The sequence below is a fragment of the Hemibagrus wyckioides genome, linkage group LG16 (assembly GCF_019097595.1).
Source record: "Hemibagrus wyckioides isolate EC202008001 linkage group LG16, SWU_Hwy_1.0, whole genome shotgun sequence".
Lineage (NCBI taxonomy): Eukaryota > Metazoa > Chordata > Actinopteri > Siluriformes > Bagridae > Hemibagrus > Hemibagrus wyckioides.
The window spans coordinates 15,515,001-15,539,067 of NC_080725.1; the positions used below are offsets into that span (position 1 = coordinate 15,515,001).

General features: G+C 40.0%; 4 protein-coding genes across 12 annotated transcripts in view; 1 reads left to right on the plus strand and 3 right to left on the minus strand.

Annotated features, from left to right (window-relative positions):
* The window catches only part of cux1a (cut-like homeobox 1a), a 27,182-nt gene extending 19,318 nt beyond the window's left edge, over window positions 1-7,864 (minus strand). For 5 of the 8 annotated variants that reach the window (XM_058411926.1, XM_058411929.1, XM_058411927.1 and 2 more), the window contains exons 1-2: window positions 7,707-7,864; window positions 1,758-1,868 (exon numbers count right to left, since the gene is read on the minus strand). In XM_058411926.1, coding sequence (XP_058267909.1) covers window positions 1,758-1,868; window positions 7,707-7,772 — 177 coding nt within the window. In that variant the 5' untranslated portion in view covers window positions 7,773-7,864. Of the gene's footprint in view, window positions 1-1,757; window positions 1,869-7,706 lie in introns of those variants that run through there. The other 3 variants (XM_058411925.1, XM_058411924.1, XM_058411931.1) reach the window with 2 other exon arrangements.
* Window positions 7,865-11,217: 3,353 nt separating this feature from the next.
* On the plus strand, window positions 11,218-13,891 carry myl10 (myosin, light chain 10, regulatory). Its single transcript, XM_058412280.1, has 7 exons — window positions 11,218-11,285; window positions 12,083-12,169; window positions 12,301-12,376; window positions 13,074-13,178; window positions 13,290-13,368; window positions 13,574-13,622; window positions 13,713-13,891. Exons 1-7 carry the CDS (start codon window positions 11,283-11,285, stop codon window positions 13,815-13,817), a joined length of 504 nt encoding a protein of 167 aa, XP_058268263.1. The 5' UTR covers window positions 11,218-11,282; the 3' UTR covers window positions 13,818-13,891.
* A 747-nt stretch (window positions 13,892-14,638) lies between these two features.
* On the minus strand, window positions 14,639-18,297 carry bcl7ba (BAF chromatin remodeling complex subunit BCL7B a). Its single transcript, XM_058411139.1, has 6 exons — window positions 18,115-18,297; window positions 17,384-17,459; window positions 16,825-16,927; window positions 16,384-16,596; window positions 15,903-15,979; window positions 14,639-15,668 (listed from the first exon to the last, which is right to left on the minus strand). Exons 1-6 carry the CDS (start codon window positions 18,204-18,206, stop codon window positions 15,579-15,581), a joined length of 651 nt encoding a protein of 216 aa, XP_058267122.1. The 5' UTR covers window positions 18,207-18,297; the 3' UTR covers window positions 14,639-15,578.
* A 377-nt stretch (window positions 18,298-18,674) lies between these two features.
* tbl2 (transducin beta like 2) lies at window positions 18,675-22,706 on the minus strand. Of its 2 annotated transcripts, none has more exons than XM_058412376.1 (7): window positions 22,450-22,706; window positions 21,573-21,685; window positions 21,275-21,459; window positions 20,267-20,418; window positions 19,873-19,999; window positions 19,362-19,514; window positions 18,675-19,209 (listed from the first exon to the last, which is right to left on the minus strand). In XM_058412376.1, the coding sequence occupies exons 1-7, from the start codon at window positions 22,574-22,576 to the stop codon at window positions 18,750-18,752; spliced, it is 1,317 nt and encodes a 438-aa protein (XP_058268359.1). In that variant the 5' UTR covers window positions 22,577-22,706; the 3' UTR covers window positions 18,675-18,749. The 2 variants fall into 2 exon arrangements, with proteins under 2 accessions (XP_058268359.1, XP_058268358.1); XM_058412375.1 differs by having other exon boundaries at window positions 18,676-19,209; window positions 21,573-21,688; window positions 22,450-22,705.
* Window positions 22,707-24,067: the final 1,361 nt, after the last annotated feature.

The window sequence follows — 24,067 nt, forward strand, 5'->3', positions numbered from 1 at the left end:
CACATGTACACACACACACACACACACACACAGAGTACACACACTCATTAAGTTTCCAGGCCGCTTTGTCAGCAGTAAAGTTTCCACCCACGATGTTTTCATGGATCTCTGGTCTCTACACCACGGGAGTAACGGCTTATTGAAGCTGAGACATAAATTCAGAGTGCTGTAACTGGAACAGGAAGCTGATTTACTGCAGAGCCACAGTCTCTAAAACCCCACTTTTTTTCCATTGATTTACCCACAGGAGGAATTCGCAGGAAGGAGGAGGGTCAGGAACAGCGCGGCCGAGATGTGGGAGATAAACAGGTCTGAGGGGAATTACAGGGATTTCACCTCCTGCCTGATGTCATGGCTGACGCATCCATGATGTGATCTCTCGGCATGTGTGTGTGTGTGTGTGTGTACTGGACAGCGATAAGAACAGAATGTAGATCAGCGAGTTGGATCACGTACAAGTCGTGCACTCCTCACTACTGTTCTGTTTCAGTAAAACACACGCATTTTTTAGTAAACACGTGACTGACGCCATGGCGACCGTGTTACCATTTACATGAATTGACCTAGCAAGCTAACAGGAAACGCTAGTGTTTATTTCTTAGCATGCTTCAGCTTGGTAAAATTATTACAGCAATGAGAACGATATTTAGTTATCTCATAAAGTACAAATCCCCCTTAAAGCACATGATCTATTATGTGCGAGACATTTCTAGATCAGCTAGACATTATGCTGGACATTAGCTAGCCTGCTGCTGGATTAAATCGATAAAAGTGTTATAATAGTTTACCAAGCATTAGCTAGTTCCACAGCTAGCAAAGTTCTAAATATACAATATTTTGGGTTAGCTAAACAAACTCAAACACTTGTGACACAAAATCTCTCTCTCTCCCTCTGTCTCTCTCTCTTTGTCTGTCTCTCTCTATAACTCTCTCTCTTTATCTGTCTCTCTCTCTCTATCTTTGTCTCTCTCTCTCTCTCTCTCTCTCTATCTTTGTCTCTCTCTCTCTCTCTCTCTCATTGTCTGTCTGTCTCTCTCTCTCTTTGTGTCTCTCTCTCTCTCTCTTTGTCTGTCTCATTGACTGTTTCTGTCTCCCTATCTTTGTCTTTCTCTCTCTCTGTCTGTCTCTCTATTTTTGCCTGTCTCTCTTTCTCTCTCTCTCTGTCAATCACTCTCTCTTTTTTCTGTCTCTCTATCTTGTGGGAGTAATTTTGAAGTCTAGAATGTATTTGAATGTATTTTTGTTTGCGTTTGTATGAAAAGATAAAAATGAGAAGACATCGTGGGTAAGTTTCAGGGCCACCGCTCTTCCTTCTGGTAATTCATTTCAAATGTATTTTTTATTAAACTATCATATCTACAGCTATTTCATGTATCTCTCCTGTGTCCTTCTCCTAGCTTTAACCCGTTCTCAGCTAAACCACATCCTATCCTCCCTTGATGTCCTTCAACACAACATAATTTTGCTCAAGGCTCAATTCCAGTCTTCTCGAGGTACCAACACCCCTGGACAAGATGGCCTTGACCACAGCTCCAACTCCGGCTGTGCCAAAGTTAATGCTGCAGTCCAAGTTCCATCCACTTCAGGAAAGGCCCATCAGACTAAGACTGCTAAAACTCTCACTAACTCTACACAGGGTGTTCAGTCTTTGTACAGGGTTAATAAACATACCCAAACTTCTTGTCCATCTTGTCGTGTTAAACCTTACTTTGTTAAATTCTAGACATTCAAAATTACTCTCTCTCTCTCTCTCTCACCTCTGGTGTGTGTTTCTTGAGCTCGTCGCTCTGGTCGGTGAGTTTTTTTCGTGTTTGTTCGTTCTCATGCTGTGTGCTGGCGAGAGCATTGGCGGCGACGTCCAGGTCTTTCTGTAGGACACACACACACACACACACACACAGGTCACACTTGGTGATCGTGACTCAGATGGAGGCTTTGGGATTCTGTTAGGAAGTAGATTTATAATGTATAAAATACTGAATGTAAATCAGTGAGTTCCTGATCTGACAAGGTTACATTCAAGGTGAAGTTCACACACTGCCACAATCTTGGCTGACACACTCACTATCTCTCTCACACATACACACACACTGCCAAATCCTTGCTAAGTTTGCGTGTGTGTGTGTGTGTGAGAGTTTACATTAGCCTTCAGCGCTCACACAAACAGACCAAACTCAGAGATTAACATCTCAAAAAAGCAGCTCTGATATAAACACAGACATTATTAATCACACACTGATAAAAAACTTAATGACACACTGGAGTAAAAATAAATCAGTGCGCGCACACACACACACACACACACACACTTCCCCTCTAACATGGACCTTCACACACATAATTAAACTCTGTGTGTTTACATACACCTGTGGCAGAAACTTGAGCTGAAGGACACAGAAAACGTCTCAACTCCATAGTGTGTGAAGTTCGCGCCGTTAGCTTAGCCCCAGAGCTGCATGCTAAAGTAGCTAATGAGTTAATGTAAGTGTGCGTCACCTAAAACATTTCATTAAATGGATGAAGGATTAAAAACGGCACGAAACCAAATATAAACACACACACACAGAGTGGAGGAAGAGAGAAAAGCAGATTCAGCAAAAATGACTGCAACTGCTGAGAGGAAATATGTGAAATGTCTCTCACACACACACACACACACACACTTGTCCTCACTGACCTCATACACTCACTCTGTCCCTGCTGCAATTACAACAAAAACACGAACATAAGAATAATATAAATAATAAGGTGATATGAACAGTCATAACAGTGTTAGTAACAGGTAAATGAACAGTAATAATTGTGTTAATAACAGGTACATGAACAGTAATAGCAGTGTTGATAACAGGTGTATGATCAGTAATAACTGTTAATAACAGATGAATGAACAGTAATACCAGTGTTAGTAACAGGTATATAAACAGTAATACCAGTGTTAGTAACAGGTATATGGATGATGATCTTCAGGCTCTTCAGGCAGTGTAACAGGTGACTTGATCGTTACAGCCTGGGTGTTTGCTGATGTTCTCTTCAGCTGTTTGTCCATCTGCAGTGTGAAGCTCCATCCAGTGTGTTCAGCAGCGTGTGTGTGTGTGTGTGTGTGTGTGAAGGTGAGCAGGTTTCATCTCCCTGAACACCGCAGAACTCATCTTGCTGCTTCTCTCAGCCCTCAGATCATCAGGAGAAGCATGTCCACTGATCCACAGCATTTACTCTGGAGAAGACTTCTTCTAATTGTTGACACAGATACTCCTAGCTCCTGGAGGATGTTCTTCACCTGAACTCCTGTGAAGAGGTTTTTCTTTCTGTGGTCTTCGGATGGTAGTAAACAGCTGATCTGACCAGAGCAAATGTCTCTGCTCTCTCTCTCTCTCTCTCTCTCTCTCTCTCTGAAGGCTTTAGTTACGATATTCTCCCTCACTGACACTGATGCCTTCATATTAAGAGTTAAGAGCAACAGTTTCCCAGTGTAAACCTCACAACTTAATCACATCTGGACCTTTTATCTGTTTACCTGGAAGTGAAATAATGAGGGAGTGACACACACCTGGCCATTCAGCATGCAGATACAGGTGTAGGTGCTCAGCGTCTGGTTATTAAACCAGAAAGCTCAGAATTATGGAAGGAGGCCTGTGTGGATACGTGATCCAGAAAGAAATGTCTCAGATGTGCAAACATGATGAAGATGATGGGCTTCACAAAGACACTTAGACACATGACACATGATAAAACTAAGACTAAAACAAAGACCACAAACATCAACTGGTTGCCATGGAAACAGTGACATACCAATAAACTACAGAGTCAACAACCAATCAGAAACTCAGATGATGGGACAAGACATGAGCTATAGTCTCTAAATGAACAGCTATAAAGTAAATAACACTACAGTAGTGTATTAAAAAGTATAAACACACACACACACACAGCACCTGGACATTGTCACGTCTCTAATAATCCCTGAATTAGACAAAAGAGGAAAGTTCAGCCAGAGTGTCTCTCTCTAAAACACACACACACACACACTTTGGAGTGAGTGAGGAGCACTCACTGAACAGAACATGTGGTTTGGAACCGAGGCGATAAGCCCCTTGATGATCAGTTAATTAGCAGTTAGTAGTAAGAGTTGGCATGTTCTCTACAATGGCAATCAGATAAACCACGACTAAGCACAAAGAAAGAGAGAGAGAGAGAGAGAGAGAGAGAGAGAGAGACAGAGACAGAGAGAGACAAACTGATAGAGAGAGAGAGACAGAGAGCAAGAGAAAGAGAGAGAGAGAGAGAGAGAGAGAGAGAGAGAGAGAGAGCAAGAGAAAGAGGGAGAGAGGGAGAGGGAGAGGGAGAGTAAGAGACTGACAGAGAGAGAGAGACAGAGAGACAGACTGACAGAGAGAGAGAGAGAGAGAGAGAGAGAGAGACTAACAGAGGGAGAGAGAGAGACAGAGAGCAAGAGAAAGAGAGAGAGAGACTAACAGAGGGAGAGAGAGACAGTGAGCGAGAAAGAGAGAGACGCCTAATCGCTGCTCTGAGTTCAACACACCATCACAAAATACTGAGCATTATCTGATACCTGACGCTGATATTTATGTCGTCATGAGAACCAAGTAAATGTAAAAATTTGTGAAACTTTAAAACTCTCTCCCTCTCTCTCTCTCCCCCGTCTCTCTCTCTCTTTCTCCATCTCTCTCTCTCGCTCCATCTCTCTCTCTCCCGCTCCCTCTCTCTCTGAGTGTTTCCAGATGTATGTGAATAAATCGGTGCTTTGGGATTTCTGTCTGTCTGACAGGGTAACGACACGCCGCAGAGTGTTAACACACACGTGTGCGGGTCAGACTGAGAGCACAGTGGGGAAAGTTTATTCAGAAATCACTCGCTTGTACACACACACACACACACACACACATATACATACACAGACATACACACACACACATACACACACACAGCCAGAAGGGGAGACAGACAGGGGGACAGAGACAGAGGGTAATTCCACACGTCCCCTCCTCCATCTGTACTTGAAATGGACAGTTAATTATGCAGCTGCTGTCTGCAGTCTCACTAAGCTCTATATGCGTGCATGCGTGTGTGCGTGTGTGTGTGCGTGCATGTGTGCGTGTGTGTGTGTTTACAATTGAAAAAAAGAAGTCAAACTTCATTCAAATTCAGGTCCGAACAAGACAAATGACTTTATATCAAGATGAGGGACGTGAGCACTTGCGTCACTCTCTAATCTCTGTTTGTGATAGACACGTGCACACACACACACATACACACGCGCACACACATACACATGTGCACACACACACACACACATATGGACAGAAACACACACAGGTAAAAGCATTGGAGGTGAATTAAACAAAGACAAACACAGTCAACAAGTCATCAGTAAACTCTGGGAGTGTCCCAAATCTCTCTCTCACACACACACACACACACACACACTGTGTACTTTATAGGTCATGTGTATGATGTGTTTACACATCACAGTGCATTATGGGTATTCTGTACCATCTGGAGAATTATTTTTTGAACACATATTTGTGTGTTAATGTGAAACGTGTTTGATCACGGAGGCAGTGGTTACACACACACTCACACACACACACACACACACACAAGCTGAGCTGCAGTAAATAAAATAGCAACATCACAGAGACCACCGTGAGAGTGAGTGAAATGAAACCCTAAAATAAAGCTCACTTCATGGCAGCACACGCCTCTGACACGCTGACCGCATGAGAAGACGAGGCGACGCGTGTGGTCTCGCTACACACTCCAGACTCCACTAATCCCACATCATTACAGCCAGACAGAAGCACGGACGCCTGGAGCAAGGGTCCCTGAGTGGAGGGAGCGAGTGATGAGCAGTGAGGGGACGGGGTTTAGCGTTACAGAACGACACGTTATAACACACACTCACGCACACTGTGACATCACACACTCTCAGACAACGCAAAGTACGATCTCTCAGTGAGAAACCACTGAAGGGTCTACAGCAGACACACCAGAGCTCGCTTCATTTACATCAGAGAACCTTGAAGAATATTGATGGACTTTATTATGCTAATATTCTGAACTCTCGCAGTCACGTTTAAATTTCTGTAAATTTGTGTCTTCTTCTCTCTTCAGACACGCTATGTTAGTGAAGGTTATTATGTATTTTACTCCTGTCCTCTTCTCATTACTGAGCACTAACACTAAAAAGCTCTTAAACCTACTGAAGCTCCGATTTGTGTAGCAGTTTTCTGGAATCTTCTACATTAGTAAATACTTTCGAATGTAAGACCAGAGTTTTAGATCTGAGACGCAGCTCACGACAGCGGTGGAGAGACTGCAGAGAGACTCCGAGACTCCTGTGTTATACATCTGGAGTTAAATAAAAGTGTAAAAGTCACAGAAAATGTATAATGTCCTGTTTGGGAACCCGTGGTGTTGGTGATGATGGAAAGAAATAAGGGAACTCTTCATTTTTTTTTTTACAGATCTGTTAAAGAACCCTCAGAGAGCAAGGCAGAGTAAAGTGTTAATCTCCTGAAGGTCATGTGTGTTAATGTGGAGCGTGTAACACACACAAGGTTCTTCAACTGTGACTAGAACACCTCGTGACTATTTTAACTGTTATTAAATTACACAATAATGCAAAAATAAACCCTAAATTAGCATGCTAACATGACCAGAGCGTAGCTGAAAGTTGTTCAGCATAATTACTGACTGATTCTCGGATAAACGCTAATCATTGCACATGCCAGCTAATATCAGTGTCTCTCGTATCTCTGTGTAATGGGAAAATGATGACCGAGCGCTAATGATGAGGAGCTGGCAGTAAACTGCTCACAGAACCTTCACTCATTCCACAGTCTGATCCTAAAACCGACAAACGTCAGCGTAGTGACATGACATGGTTTATTTATTTACTTTTTTATTATTTACCCAGGTGTAAAAGTGTAGCATCGCTGCGAATCAGCGTTTCAGAAAATCATCAACATTTAACATCTTAATATTCAATAATTAACATCAACTTTACTGACAAATTCATTATTAATCTACAGCAACTACACACACACACACACAAGCAGTCACTCACTAAACGACTTTACTATGAAAACAATAACACAATAGAGCTGATAATATGAATAATAAGGGGAAGTAGCTTTATTTATAACACTCCTTAATGACACCCAAGGTTAACTGAAATCTACATAAACGGTAAACAATTGAATATTCACATATCTACAAAGAATAATAATACAATAATAAAATGGATTTAAATAGTGTAATTCACTCACCCAGTTTAAACAGTGACATCTTCATCCCTGAATCACACTTCATCATTAGCTCTCTCCCTGTGTGTGTGTGTGTGTGTGTGTGTGTGTAGTCAAGTTCAGCCAGCTCATTTATAAGTTAACACACACAAACCATTTTTAAAGAATATGATGTACTTCTGATGCCTCTTGATCACGTGATGTCTGACTGACTGATTGGTTAATTGGTTGATTGATTGATTGATTGATTTTGTTGGAAATTATTAGAGAGAGAGAGAGAGAGAGAGAGAGAGAGAGAGAGAGAGAGAGAAATCGGGGTTTCGGAGAACCAAAGGAACACACGCGCGCACCGTTGAAGCTGCCGCGTGGTTCCTCTTAAACAATATTAATAAACAAACAAACAAACAAACAAAGAGTGAAGTTAAAGTCGCGCGCGCTCACCTGCAGCTGCTGAAGATCAAAGCGCTTCCACCGCTGACACATCGATCCAGCGCGCGCCGCCGCCATCTTCCCTCATAATGAACCCAATGAGAATGTGTGTGTGTGTGTGTGTGAGAGAGAGAGAGAGAGAAAGAGAGAGAGAGAGAGAGAGAGAGAGAGAGAGAGAGTGTAATTCGGGGTGAAAAGTGGAAGAGCGCGCGCAAAAACACGGAGCGGAGCAGGAAGCGGTCACTTATAATTAATAAATGTTCATATTTAATGTATTACACAGTCATGCAGTCATGTGGAGCGCGTTGGTCTCACAGCGGCTCTAATGCGTTACGGTCTTCACATATTATATTATATTATCTTATTTATTCGAATATTACATGTTTTTGGATCATTATGAATGAAAAAGCGTCAATAGCCACTGGGTTTGAAATTGAAATGAGAGAGGAGCGCCACCTAGCGGCCCACACACACACACACACACACACACACACACACACACACACGCGCGATAGAGAGAGAGACAGGCAGAAAGAGAGACAGACAGGCAGAGAGAGAGAGACAGACAGACAGAAAGAGAGAGAGAGACAGACAGGCAGAGATAGAGAGAGAGACAGGCAGAAAGAGAGACAGACAGACAGAGAGAGACAGACAGGCAGAGAGAGAGAGAGACAGACAGACAGAAAGAGAGAGAGAGACAGACAGGCAGAGATAGAGAGAGAGACAGACGGAGAGACAGGCAGAGAGAGAGACAGACGGAGAGATGCAGAGAGACAGACGGACAGAGAGAAAGAGAGAGAGACAGGAAGAGAGAGATGTTATAGTTTATGTTCGGTACACTTTACTTTAGCTACTTATACTTTACAAAATGTTGGAGGAGTCAGTGTTAGCTCGCTAGCATATAGCATCTCACTCATTCATAACTCTATAAAATCTATTCCTAACCACGGTATAATTAATATGCTCACACAAATAATGTAACTACACTGTAGCTTTTTTTCAAATAATAATAATAATAATAATAATAATAATTATTATTATTATTATTATTATTATTATTATTATTATTATTATTATTATTATTATTATAACACCTTACTCTCCAATCTAAGCTTCATTTTATGTTTAATATCTTTTCAAAAACTCCCGGTACGAAGAAGGGGCGTGTCCACAAGCAATATCTACTGCGCGTGCTCTGATTCCAATTATCACCTGCTGCTTAAAATGAATCAAAATTGCGACGACTTTCAGTTCGATCAAAAACGGCGTCTCCTCTGTCCTGGAGATGTGGGAGAGCACGACTTACACAACTTTACCAAATCAAGCTGTTATTATTCACCTGTACAGTGGTGTAATAAAACATTAATCACAGTTATAATTTACACCTGCATGTATTATTATTATTATTATTATTATTATTATTATTATTATTATTATTATTATTATTATTATTTTGTTGAAAGGGTTGTAAGTAAGCTAATAATGATCATTTTTTTAATCAAATAATTTAAAGTAGATATTTCATTTCTCGGGGCATTTACTGTTCAATAACAGAGTGAATTTATAATGTACATATAATTTATAACGTCTGTAATTATCCTTATATGACAACCAGTCCAGTAAATGGGATGTTTTTCAGGATAAATCACTGTAAAATACTTTGAGATAAATTAAACACACACAAAAAAAACTATTATTAGCATTCAAGTGGAAAAAATCTATTTCTGAACACTAATGTAGAACATGACAGGAGGCTCCTTCACTCCGACTGAGCCGCCTATTGTGTGGTTTCTTTATTTAAACATATTCTTTTACGCAGAAGAGTGCTCTGCTGTGTGTGTGTGTGTGTGTGTGTGTGTGTGCGTGTGGTAGTTTCCATGTTGGGTGTGTGAACAGCAGGTGGAAGGAGTCAAGGTCTGGCTGTTCATTTGAGCAGCGACACAAATGTCAGGAATGACAAGTCTTCCTCCAACTGCTCTCACACATGCCAACACTGATCCATCATTTACCTTCAGAGAAACTGGAGGGAGCACCCTTTGACCAAGGGAACAAGGGGGAAAAATTAGGGATCTATGGGGAAAATTAAAAAGAAAACAAAACAAGGGAAGAAGGGGAAAAAATAAGGGATCTTTGAGGAAAATTAAAAAGAATACAAAACAAGGGAACAAGGAGGAAACAGGCAGAAATTGAGAAACAAAAGGAACAAACAATGTCGCTTTATTATATTAAACATGATTGACAAGTTCTGAAGGACTGAGATTATTTGGGGACAGGCCACATTGAGGTCTTGTTGAGAGGCGGGGCCATATCGAGGGGCGGGGTCATGTTGAGGGTGGGGCTCTGATGAACATTGATTACAACTTCATTCATACCTAAATAAACATGTCAAATGTTATAAATCCTCTCGTACAAAGCCTTTTCAAAGGTTCCTCAAGGGTTCTGCAAGGTTAACCCTTTCTTCTTAAACCCTGTAGATCTTTAAAATGTTCCCCAAAGATAAACAAAACCAAACATTTTTCTGAATTTTTCTTAGAGCACATCAATCATTTCACAGAAGACGTGAAAGCTCCTCTAGTGACTCCACTGCAGAGACTAGGTTTAAAAATGTGTGTGTTACCTCCAGAGCCTGAAGTGACCGATATTAAGTGCTTCACACTAACAGCTCTAAAATGTTTCTCTGAAGGGGTTTAAAGGTCAAGCTGTTCGAGGTGCACTTTAGCGTTGTTTGAGAAGACGTTCTGTGTTCTGATGGAATCTAATCTAATCTAATCTCCTCTCTAATCGAGCTCATAATCTGTCGTTTACTTAGAGTTAACTCTTTAATCTTTGCTAATGAGTTGAAAGGTCACCAGATTATAAGTGTAGTCAGGACGTAGCAGATGGATTGACAGCTGCATGATGGGAAACGTAACGATCTCTGTGTAAACATCACACTCTGTTATTCTCACTGAAGTGTGAATGTGATCCGTACTGAAAGTCTACCAGCGTTCATGTGGAACTCGATTCTCTTCATTTTTCATCTCTTCAGCTGTAAATGTTCTCAGTCTCCTGTGTAATTAGCAACCAGCAGGTTTCACCTCACTGTTATATTCCAGATATTTCACTCATTACTGATTCTTTTCTTTTTAGAATCTCACATATTTACTCCAGATATTTCGTGAGTTTTATCACCAGCTATTCGGTAATTCAGCTATTTACACGTTAGTGCCTGAATAAACACACACACACACACACACACACACAAAGCTTGTTTGGACAATGACATGTGTTAGTAGAACAACACACACACACATACACACTCACACAGACAGTTCTTAAGATAGCAGGACTTCACACTGAGCATCTGTCCTTTACAATAGAGGGGGCTGTGGCTTGAGGGGTATGTAGGGGGTATGTGGTGGTGCTTGTAGTGTGTTGGGGGGTCAGTTCATTCTCTATAAGGAAACAATGCCTCTGTTGTTCCTCCTCTTTTGTCTAAACTTAGAACACATGTCTACAAGCGCTGGAGTATATAAAGCGTAAAAAAACCTTTCTCCTGTGTCTCCTCATCCGTCCTTCACACAGGAAGAGAACAAGAAGCTCCACACAATGGTAGGCCTCCTTTACTCTCCTCTACAGAGAGACAGATAGATAGACAGACAGATAGATAGATAGATAGATAGATAGATAGATAGATAGATAGATAGATAGATAGATAGATAGATAGATAGATAGATAGATAGATAGATAGATAGATAGATTTCTTCATCTGTGTGATAAATGTGATATACTCTTTATACCACTGAGTTCTGGACTCTGGTTGGTGGTCACATCACAGCTTTATATTAATGCTACGTTTCCGTAGTAACGGCTCATTTATATGGTTAGTGATGTGTGTGTTAGTTTAGTTATTTTGTTAGATGATGGTTTATGTGTATGATGTGTGGAAGGAGTCTCCAGTGTCAGTGCTGTGTATCAGTCAGAGCTTCAGGACCGAGGAGTTTACACTGCTTTCCAGTTTCTCAGTAACACCACAAGCTGAGATTATTTTCTCTTATTAACTTAAAGAGAGACTGCTGAGTTTATAGTTGATACACTGTTTGTAGTTGATAGGATGGATTCAAACAACAGGAAGTTCATTGAACATTTAGTTTAACTGTAACTAGATAAACCAGATGATGTGTATAAAAGTGTGGGTGTGCTGCTGTGGTGTGAGAGGAATAAAAGTCTCAGGATGGGGTTAGACGAGAACCATCACGAGCAGTGTCTCCACATGCCGCTGGTCTGAAGTGTTTTAAAGATTATTTAATATAAAGTGTGTGAATGAAGTGCGTTGCGTCTGCTGAGACAGTGAACCATGGGTTAAAGTCTCTCGAAGTCAATCAGCTGATCTGCTTTTTAAATCTCAGGCTCCCAAAAAGGCAAAGAAGAAGGAAGCTGTGAGCTCCAACGTGTTCAGCATGTTCGAGCAGTCTCAGATCCAGGAGTTTAAGGAGGTGAGAAATAAGAAGTAAATAAGAACAAGAACAAGAATAATACATATAATAATAAACACTTCATTCCCTTATCCATTTTATATAATGACAGAAATTTAAATTTACATCACATTCCTGAAATTAATTTACAGGCTTTTACCATCATGGACCAGAACAGAGACGGATTCATCGACAAGAACGACTTGAGAGACACGTTCGCTGCCCTGGGTAAGACAGAGAGATACAGACAGAGAGAGAGAGAGAGACATCTTGTCCACTCATAGGGGTGTTGGTACCTCGAGAAGCCTTGAGCAAAATTATGTTGTGTTGAAGGTCATCAAGGGAGAATAGGATGTGCTAGGAAGCTAGGAGAAGGACACAGGGGAGATACATGAAATAGCCGTAGATATGATAGTTTAATAAAAAAATTATTTAAAATGAATTACCAGAAGGAAGAGCGGTGGCCCTGAAACTCACACATTGTCTTCTCATTTTTATCTTTTCATACAAACACAAACAAAAATACATTCTAGACTTCAAAATTACTCCCACAAGAGAGAGACAGAGAGACAGAAAAAAAGAGAGAGTGACTGACAAAGATAGACAGAAATAGACAGATAGACAGACAGACAGAGAGAGAGAGAGAGAGAGAGACAGACAGACAGACAGACAAAGAGAGAGAAACAGAGAGAGAGAGAGAGAGAGAGAGAGAGAGAGAGGGAGACAGAGAGAGAGAGAGAGAGAGAGAGAGAGAGAGAGACAGACGGACAAAGAGAGAGAAACAGAGGGAGAGAGAGAGAGAAAGAGAGAGAAAGAGACAGAGAGAGAGAGAGAGAGAGAGAGAGAGAGAGACTAGGGAGTGAGAGATACTCTCATAAATTCTACTCTCCTGTGTTTTGTGTGTGTGTGTGTGTGTGTGTTCCAGGACGTCTGAATGTGGGTAATGATGAGCTGGATGAGATGCTGAAGGAGGCTCCAGGTCCCATAAACTTCACCATCTTCCTTAGCATGTTCGGGGAAAAACTCAAGGGTGAGAGCAAACAAACACACACACACAGACACACACACACACACACACATTAAAGCTCCATACACACTTTAAACACACACCATTATCAGTGTTCTATCTCTGCTCTTCCAGGAACGGACCCTGAGGAGAACATTCTCGCCGCCTTTAAGATCTTTGATCCTGAGGGAACGGGAATCATTAAAGGAGAAGAGTGAGTGACGGAGTTTCTTCCCTGAGGAGATTAAATCACACTCACTCTCTGTTTAACGACACGCACTCTTCATCACTTCATTATGAACACAGATTCTCACCAGCATGATGATTAGATTAGACTAGATTATTTTTCATGTGTTCATCACCATTAGGTTCAGTGAAGCATCTAATGTATAAACCCTGGGTTTATTTTCACGTTGCAGGATCAAGTACCATCTCATGTCCCAGGCAGACAAATTCACAGAGGCAGAGGTGGGTCGCTCGATTCATCTCTAATCTCGACTCTGATCTGTCTGATCCGCCTGTACTCTAGTCTCAGATCTTTAATCTCTCCCCTTCCAGGTAAATCAGATGTTCACAAACTTCCCGCTGGATGTTGCTGGAAACCTGGACTACAAAAACCTGTGCTACGTCATCACTCACGGCGAGGACAAGGAGCAGGAGTGACCGTCCCCACATCTGCGTGTTTATCTGTTTGTATGTGTTTCCCTTCCCTTTGTCAATAAAGAGCTCAAAATACACTTTCAGACCTCGACTCTTAATCTTAATAACGCAGGAGAACACAGATTATCACTTTATTAACCTCCAGTGTGGGAAAGAAACAGACTGAAATCCTTAGAAGAAAGAAAAATGGATTTGTCTCGGGATTAATCCAGACTTAAAAATAAATAAAATAAACATGAGAACAAAAAAACTAAAAAAGGATAAATAAAATGTATTTACTTTTTAAATAAAATAAACATCAGAACAAAAAAAACAAAACAAAAAAAGGATAAATAAAATGTATTTATTTTTTAAATAAAATAAACATCAGAACAAAAAAAACAAAAAAAGGATAAATAAAATGCATTTACTTTTTAAATAAAATAAACATCAGAACAAACAAAACACAAAAAAAGGATAAATAAAATGCATTTACTTTTTAAATAAAATAAACATCAGAACAAACAAAACACAAAAAAAGGATAAATAAAATGCATTTACTTTTTAAATAAAATAAACATCAGAACAAACAAAACACAAAAAAAGGATAAATAAAATGTATTTACTTTTTAAATAAAATAAACATCAGAACAAAAAAAAACAAAAAAAGGATAAATAAAATGAATTTACTTTTTTATTTTCATTTTGTGTATTTAATCATCATCATCACTTTTCATAAACATGTACATCTGAATAAATATTGTAATGCACAATTTCAGTCATTATTTATCTATTTATTGGTTTGAAAACAACAGATGAAAAAAGAGACACTGAGAAGGTTCAAATAATTTAGTGACAATTGTAATAATTTTATTAAATAATAATATGAATTCAACATCAATGTGCCACTTAACCAGTGTACAGTAAGCATCATCATCATCATCATCATCATCATCATCATCAAAACATCACTTCAAAATAAAAAAAACAAAAACCCGGTTCATTCTTATAATCCTGATCATGAAGAATTCTAGACATTAAGATGGCATCAGACGTCAGACAACAAAACACAAGCAAGAAACCGAAAGAAATGATTCCATTCCATTAGTCACGAGTGTACAGAGAGGAAATCTGATTTTACACAACAATATGAGTGTGTAAACGATCGCACTGTTATTATGGATTGACTTTTTTTCTCAAAAGATAAAACTCTCAGGAACATAATCTACATGGATGAATAGGTTCTGTAAATGAATTATATATAGATTTATAATTTAGGCGTATTCGCGTTTCACTGTAACAGACTGATAACCTAAACTAGTGAACTAGCAGGAAATTTCAAAGAGAAGAAAAATAAAATAAAATAAAATAAAATAAACAATCTGGCTGGATTTGTGATGTGTAGCAGGACTGAAGGAGATGTGGAGAAACTTCAGCGTCTGGTGAAAAGCAGCTAGTTTAAGGAACGCTGTGAGGCGATTTCACCGTGGTGTGCGTGTGTGTGTGTGTTGTCGTACAGTAATAAATGACATTAAGCTCCACTGCAGCAGAATGTTACTGCTTCGCTCAGTCCTGATTCACTCACTAGCTAGCTAGCTGTTTTACCCACAATGCCCTGCAGCAGTGTAACATCTGCAAAACAGCATTCACACCTGCTACAAACCTCAATTACTGCTGCTGCTGCTCCCAGAATAGGAATGACTCATCATACTGATTATACAGTATCAACTTTGTGTGTGTGTGTGTGTGTGTGTGTGTGTGTGTGTGTGTGTGCGTGCACGTGTGTTAACTGGTCAGAGTAGACTGGATAACAGACGTTTGCTCAGTACACACTCTTTTAAGAGGCGGAGCTCCAGAGTTCTCCTCTTCCACTTCCTGTATAAAAACAAACAACGATAAACAAACAAACATATTATTTATATTATTATATAACATGTTTATTTTAAGGTTTTATTTATTTATTCATTATTAGTATCTATCTATCTATCTATCTATCTATCTATCTATCTATCTATCTATCTATCTATCTATCTATCTATCCATCTATCCATCCATCCATCCATCCATCCATCCATCCATCCATCCATCTTGTTTCTTTATTTTCAGTACCTGAGCTGTAACAGGTAAAATATCTTCTTTAATCAGCGTTGGCGGTTCATCAGCCATCTCACACTGCAGCGACGCCTCTGCACAAACACACACAATGATTATTACACACAAACACAAAATACTAATACTACTACTAATAATTATAATAATAATAATAATAATAATAAGAAGAAGAAGAAGAAGAAGAAGAAGAAGAAGAAGAAGAAGAATGATGATGAAGATAAGCATAATTAGGTAAAATAATAAATAATAAATCAGTAAAATAGTCACATACATTTGTAGCTAAACTCTTTAATTATGTGTAATATTTTGATTATAAGATATTTTATATAATGCAAATAATATAACTATGTAATAAACTATTAACAGTGTAATTATTATTTTATAAACAATACATAAAATAGAGATGTTTGGTAATAAAATGTGTGTGTATGCGTGCGTGTGTGCGCGCATGCGTGTGTGTGTGTGTGTGTGTTCTCACCCTCCATACACTCCTGGCCGAGTGTGGGTGGTGGTGGCTCGTCGGGGCGGTACTCGTGAGTGTGTGAGAGTGTGTGTGAGAGTGTGAGAGTGTGTGTATGTGTGGCGGGGCTGACAGGCTCACTGCGCTGAGGACTGGAGTTCGTGCTGCTGTCTGCGGGGATCACTTTACTCTGGAACGAGTCTGAGAGAGAGCTGTGACTGCTGTTCTCATCTACACACACACACACACAAACAGGTAATGAAAAGAGAACACAAAGTAAATAAAGGTTTTATTAATAAATTAAATTATTAATATATCCTCCAGGTCTCACAACAGTGAACATAAACTAAACCTCAGATTCTGTCCTCTGTGAGCAGTGCATTGTGGGTAATACTGACGGTCTCACCGATCACACTGAGTACAAACACCACAGGAGTGTGTGTGTGTTTGTGTGTGCACCTTGGTAATCCAGCAGAGCTGTGCAGGAGCTTTCAGTTGTTTCCTCTGAAGAGAAAGTGTTTATCTTAACCTCAGAAGCAGCCGGAACTTTACTCTTCTCCTTCTGAAGAGAAAAAACATAATTTTATTCTATATTTAATTCATTTTAAAAATTGTGAAAAAAAAGTACTTTTTTTAAGATAATTATTATAATTAATTTTAATTTTTTAAATATTAATTTTATTATTAATTATTAATTTTATTTGATTTATTAATCACAATGATAGTATTTTGCATTGAATTAATCAGTTCACCAACTTGCTTAATCAATCAATATATAAAAATACATCAGTAAATTTAAAATATTTAATTCAATATTTTTAATTGGTTGATTTTTTGCATTCATCTATTATTATTATTATTATTATTATTATTATTATTATTATTACAAATTGCATTTCTTCTGTGTTCTTAATTGCATTTAGTTAAAGCAGTAAATAAACAATATTACTGAAACTATAAACACACAAAGTTTATGAAGTCAATGTAAAGTCCACGCTGTGTCTCAGACGTCTCCTACCTCCTTAGTGTCCACTACGGGAACCCATTTGAATATCCTCAGAGACGTGTCTCCAACAGTCACCCACTTTTTCTCCCTGTTTATAATATGTATATAAAAAATACGTAAAATATTGATGGTTAGTGAAGCATTAAAGGCTCTCTGCGAGATATGTATTGCATTCTACAGGGTCTAGGAACCTGCATGTCACCGCCTATGTAGTGCACTTCTATAGAGTGGTAGAAGCCAGGTGCGAAATAATTCCTTATAGTTCACCGTGTAGAATAGTGGAAGAGTTTATATGAAATGTACGTACATATTTCACTGTTTTACTTTGTAGTGCACTAGAATACATTAAGATGATAATTATTTCATCATTATTCCTTATATAGAGACACTAGGGAGAATCCCCGACTTCCTGCTGGACAACTACATATATATATATATATATATATATATATATATATTATATTACATTGTACAGGTGTATATATTCAAAGAAATCATCTCGTTGCCACAGTAAAACCTATATGCAAATTTATTCAAATCAGCCCTTTAGCCCCTCCTCTCATTAACATGACATCTACCTCCCTGGCAACTGTTCCAAGTTTATTTCTATTGGTCGACTTCAACGTCAATCGACTCCCTATCCTCTTACCAAGCCCCGCCCCCTCCCTTTTTCCGCCTCAGAACTTTCTCTTTAGAAGATATATTTTTTTTTCCCTCAGAAAGCTTCTTCTTTCACCACTCACCATCTCCGGACCCGTTCGATCGCCGCCATCACCTTCTTAATGTCATCTTTAGCCCGACTTCTTGTCTCCGCGCGAACTGAGCGTCCCGACATGTTCAAATGAGACTCTCCAAAGTCTAAGTAACTAGTTAGCTTCCTCTTTTAGCCGCAATCGTGTCGCTCTCGCCGCCAGACTCACAAAACATCGCGAGAACCCGCGAGATCCGCCTGACGCGATCCCACCTCTTTATTCAAATAGTCGAACACTTCAGACCTGTGCGCGAGCTCACATTTCATTCATCTGTTCATTTTGGCTGTGATAAAGTTATAAAAATAAATAAATAAACAAAACCCTCTTTAATATGAAGTCTAACTGATTGTAGTGGTTTCAGAACAAAACCCAGGGAAAACAAACAGGGAATAATATAAATTATAAAGGCTATATCTTATAAATAATTAAACTGTGCTAAAAATGCATCACACTTGGTTTTGTATTGAAATTAAACTTGTGGCTTAAAGTTCTCAACATTATTTTCAATAACATTTATCAAATTCATAAAATAAAACAGAACGCCATGCTATGAAACACTCAGGTTTTTTTTTATTCATTAAAAGCAGCATGCCACATCCACTCAAACACAGACTGAAAGAGGGCGGTCAGTCCTTCTGCGTGTTGGTGATGGCATCCAGCGTGGTCTGGGCATCGGTGATCTGCTGCTGCAGTCGCTGCTTGACGCCAGCGTTGGTGCTCTTCTTCAGCAGGGCCTGCATGTCTGCGATGGCGGCGCGGTAACCTGTCACGTTGTGGAAGACCCGGATGGCGCGGTCGCCGGTGCTCACCAAGAAGCGGTTGTTAATGTCGAATTTGAGATCGGTGATGTCCTCACTGTGGACGTTGTGGAACTCCTCCTCCAACTCACCCGAGCTCGCGCTGTACATGTAAAGGTCTCGGCCGCTAGACACGGCGACCGCGCGACCGTCTGGAGAGAGAGCGATGCGGCTCCCCTCTGATACCTCACATGGTACAGTCCGGAGCAGGTACGGGTCCTGCTGCTTCTTATACTCCACATCTGTGTCCCAGAGCTTCCACGTGCCATCTTTAGACACTGTCACCATTCTGCAAACACACACATATATGTGACATCTAAATGGACATGTAGTGCACTATGCAGAACATGTGAGAGTATTGTGTGTGTGTGTGTGTGTGTGTGTGTGTGTGTGCGAGAGAGAGTGTGTGTGAGAGAGAGAGAGACACACACACAGACAGACCTGCGAGAGTCGTTGGAAAAATCGAAGCAGTATACTCCAGCTGAATGACCTTTGAGGTCGAACGCTCGAGTCACTTCTTTAAACTCTCCTGTTTTAGCGAAACACACCTCCCAAACTTTAACATCCGGAGTGAAGCCACACGCTGCCACGAACCTACACACACACAATTATAATACAGCATGAAATAATATATTAATAAATAATTCATACACAAACAATGAATGGTGATTTAGCCTTTAGTTAATGCATGAGAAGGCAGAAAACTATAAATTACAAACAAATGAACATAAATCACTGAAATGATTTTCATTCTAAATAAATTATGACTGTGTTTCAACTAGAAATAAACTACAAAATACAGACACTTAATATAATATATATTATAATAACATAATATATAATTTTATTTAACAATTAACCATAAATAAATAAATAATATAGAGCCTATATACATAAAATGTGTAATAATGCTGAGTGTGTAAGGTACGTGTGTGTGTATGTGTGTACTGACCTGCCACAGGGAGAGACAGCAGCGTGTGAATTGGTCATCTGGTTGGTGGTGATGGAAGCCAGCACTTCTCCTTTCAGATCCCAGATGATGATGCTGGTGTCCACCGACGCCGTCATTATAAACTTCCCTTTAACACAAACAACAGCAGAGTCGTTTCTTCGCTTATTATTGTTCTTATTTTATTCAACACTAACTGCATCTTTCTGAACTGCTGCTCCTGCTGCATCACAGGGCGGAATAAACACACTCCTCCTCATACATCAGCTCACGGACACACACGATTGGCTAGTGTAGGTGTGATTGACAGGGGCGAGGAAGTAAGCCCCTCCCACCCTAACAGCTGATGTGCAATGAAGTAATGAAGCTAATAAAGTAATGAAGCTGGAGAGTGAACCTGTGTCTGCGATGGCCATGGAGATGACGATGCCTTTGTGTTTTCGGGGAAAATCCTCCGGAGATGCTTTAAAACTGAACGTGCCATCGTCCTTCTTGGTCATCTTAAAAATACGAATTGTCTCTCCATTCGCCAGCCATGTGATGAAGGCTCTGTAGGAACATAGTCATCATCATCATCAGTAACAGATTATAAGTTTTATAAGAAATGTTTAACATGTTATAACTGTTATTAGAGTACACACTCTCACACACTCGCTCACACACACACACACTCGCTCGCGCACACACACACTCGCTCGCTCACACACACACTCGCTCGCTCACACACACACTCGCTCGCTCGCACACACACTCGCTCGCTCGCTCACACACACGCTCGCTCGCTCACACACACGCTCACACACACTCGCTCACACACACACACTCGCTCACACACACACACTCGCTCACACACACACACTCGCTCACACACACACACTCGCTCGCTCACACACACTCGCTCGCTCACACACACACACTCGCTTGCTCACACACACACTCGCTCACACACACACACACACACGCTCACACTATCACACTCACACAGAGACAGACAGATGTATTGTGTTGTTCAATAAACTGTTAAATAAGATTTTCTTCACATTAATATATTAACTTAGGGTTTCCTTTAGATTTGCCTGTAACAGCTGTAATTACAATAAGTGTGTGCATTTGAGCGAGTGTGAGAGAGCGTGTGTGAGTGAGTGTGTGTGTGTCCGAGAGAGAGTGTGTGTGTGTGTCTGAGAGAGAGAGAGTGTGTGTGTGAGAGTGTGTCTGAGAGTGAGAGTGTGTGTGTGTGTGTGTGTGCACGCGCGTGTGAGACAGTGTGTGTGTGTCCGAGAGAGAGTGTGTGTGTGTGTCTGAGAGAGAGAGTGTGTGTGTTTGAGAGTGTGTCTGAGAGTGAGAGTGTGTGTGTGTGTCTGAGAGAGAGAGTGTGTGTGTTTGAGAGTGTGTGTGTGTCTCTCACCGGGAGTCGGGGCTGAAGCGGACGAGCGTAGCGTGGTCGTACTCCACATTGGCCCTCAGACATTTATGATCTCTCAACAGGAAGTCTTTAGTACTCCAGATGCGGACGGTGCGATCATCAGCACAGGAGGCCAAGTATTTACCGTTACTGCTGAAGTCCACACATGTCACTGCAGCACTGTGACTCTAACACACACACACACACAGCTGTGATGATGAGATTATCTCCTGTAAACCCACTAAACATGTTTAACGGCCTGAAGTGAGCACTGAGAGAATCAGCAGCGTGGCTCCTGTACCTTCAGCGCGGAGGCGAGCAGCGGGTGGGAGAAGGTATGCTGCTGAGGTTTCTCCTTCCGAGGACGCTGCTGCACTTTCTGCTTCTTAGCGGCAGATGCCTTTAGTGAGCTCTCTGCTGGCATTTCATAAAAACACAAACATGGAATACACGAAAAAAAACGGAAATGTGAACTAAAGTCTGAATTATTCCTCAGTCATCGCACGTTAATCTCCGCCAAATTTTACACATGAGGATGAAGCAGCAAACATCTGGAACACAACATTCTCAGGCTCTCAATCACTGATTTAAAAACAAAAAAACAAAACAAAAAAAAACTCACCTACTTTATATTATTTAACCAATTTGCTTTTTATTTATTTAGCTTATTAATTTATTTATTATAATTTCATTTATTATTTATTATTATTAGTAGTAGTAGTATTCTATGTTAATATATTTATTATTACTATTATTACAATGACTTATTATTATTAATTATTTTACTAAATGCATATTTAAATGCATTATTTTTACTCTTGTGTCCTTCGTTATTTTGTAACTTCAAAAGGTATAGAAATATAAATATTTAATTGGCAGTATGAATAATAGCTACTGTTGATGATTAATAAAATAAAACTGAAGGAAAAACTTAATAGATGCATAATAATAATAATAATAATTTTAAAAGTGAAAGTTCATAAGTCATTTCCACTGCAGGGGAGGAGAGCAGATCTGAGCTGCTGAATAAATAAGGGTCACGTGATCTCATTATTTTTAATCTTAATTAAAGATATTGCGTGAGTGAGGGATCTGCATCTCTTCAGCATGCCTGACTGAGTTACACTGAAATAGTAGAACACACACACACACACACACACACACACACACACACTTACCAGCTGCTTTGTTGTCCTGCTCCTCTTCTTCACTCTGTTTAGCCTTCTGTTTGCTAACTGCTACAGCGACTAAAATAATCAGCGCTCCAATGATCAGTGAAACGGCAACGAGCGCAGCAAACTCCATGTCCAAGTCTGCCACGTTACACACTCACACACACACACACGCTCACACACACACTCTCACTATCTCTCTCTCTCACACACACACACACACACACACACACACACTGAGGGAACTCTACATGAAACTCTTCCTCTTCCCTGACTGCGCATGCGCGCTATCATTACGTCTCATTACGTCTCTTCCCTGACTGCGCATGCGCGTATCATTATCATGCGTGACAACGAGAGCGCGTGAACAGCATTAGCTGGCGTCGGGTTTCGACACATAAGAGTAACTGTTGAAGGCGTATATTTTTAATGGGTCGAAGTGAAAAAAATTAAAGAAATAAAATATCAGTCAATTGTTTTGACTGAGAAGTTAACAGAGTAAGGTGTACAGTACAGGCAACTGGTCGCTCAGTAGGCTACAGCGTCACACACTACGTCATTGGCAATACCGGAAGTAATGTGCTCATGTGATGAATGAATGGACTTGGGACACTCAGCTCATCTTCGGTGTAGTTTTTTTTTTTTTTTTACCATCACTATCTCACTGTACATTTACACATTAAAATAATCGTGCAAAGTATTTTTTTTAACAATACATAAAAAGAAAGTGGAAAAATATAAGCCTTCTTCCCCAATGGTATTGTCAAAAACATTACCATGACAACCGTTCATTATTAAACACTTGACTGGTTAAATAATTAATACAAATTATTAATTAATCTCTGCAATTAAAAAGGTAACTGTGTTTAATTGACTCATTTACTTAGGAAGTATTTTAGCTAAATATTATTTACAGATTTGTTAGTTTTGTCTTGCAATAATAAATAATATATATCCATTACAAACTTTCTTAAATTTTACTCTTCACCCTCAGCAGGTTACTGATCTGTACGTTTCTGACTTTCTGTAGCCTCGCTATAGCTGTATGAATTATCTCTGGCCTGTAGGTAAATATTCGAATATGTCATATACACCGATCAGACTGAGAGGTGAAGTGAATAACACTGATGATCTCCTCATCATGACACCTGTTAGTGGGTGGGATATATTAGGCAGCAAGTGAACAATTTGTCCTCAAAGTTGATGTGTGAGAAGCAGGAAAAATGGGCAAATGTAAGGATTTGAGCGAGTTTGACAAGGGCCAAATTGTGATGGCTAGACGACTGGATCAGAGCATCTCCAAAACTGCAGCTCTTGTGGGGTGTTCCCGGTCTGCAGTGGTCAGTATCTATCAAAAGTGGTCCAAGGAAGGAACAGTGGTGAACCGGCGACAGGGTCATGGACGGTCAAGGCTCATTGATGCGTGTGGGGAGTGAAGATTGGCCCGTGTGGTCTAATCCAACAGACAAGCTACTGTTGCTCAAATTGCTGAAGAAGTTAATGCTAGTTCTGATAGAAAGGTGCCAGAATACACAGTGCATGACGGGTCAGGGCTGTTTTGGCAGCAAAAAGGGGACCAACACAATATTAGGCAGGTGGTCATAATGATATGCCTGGTTGGTGT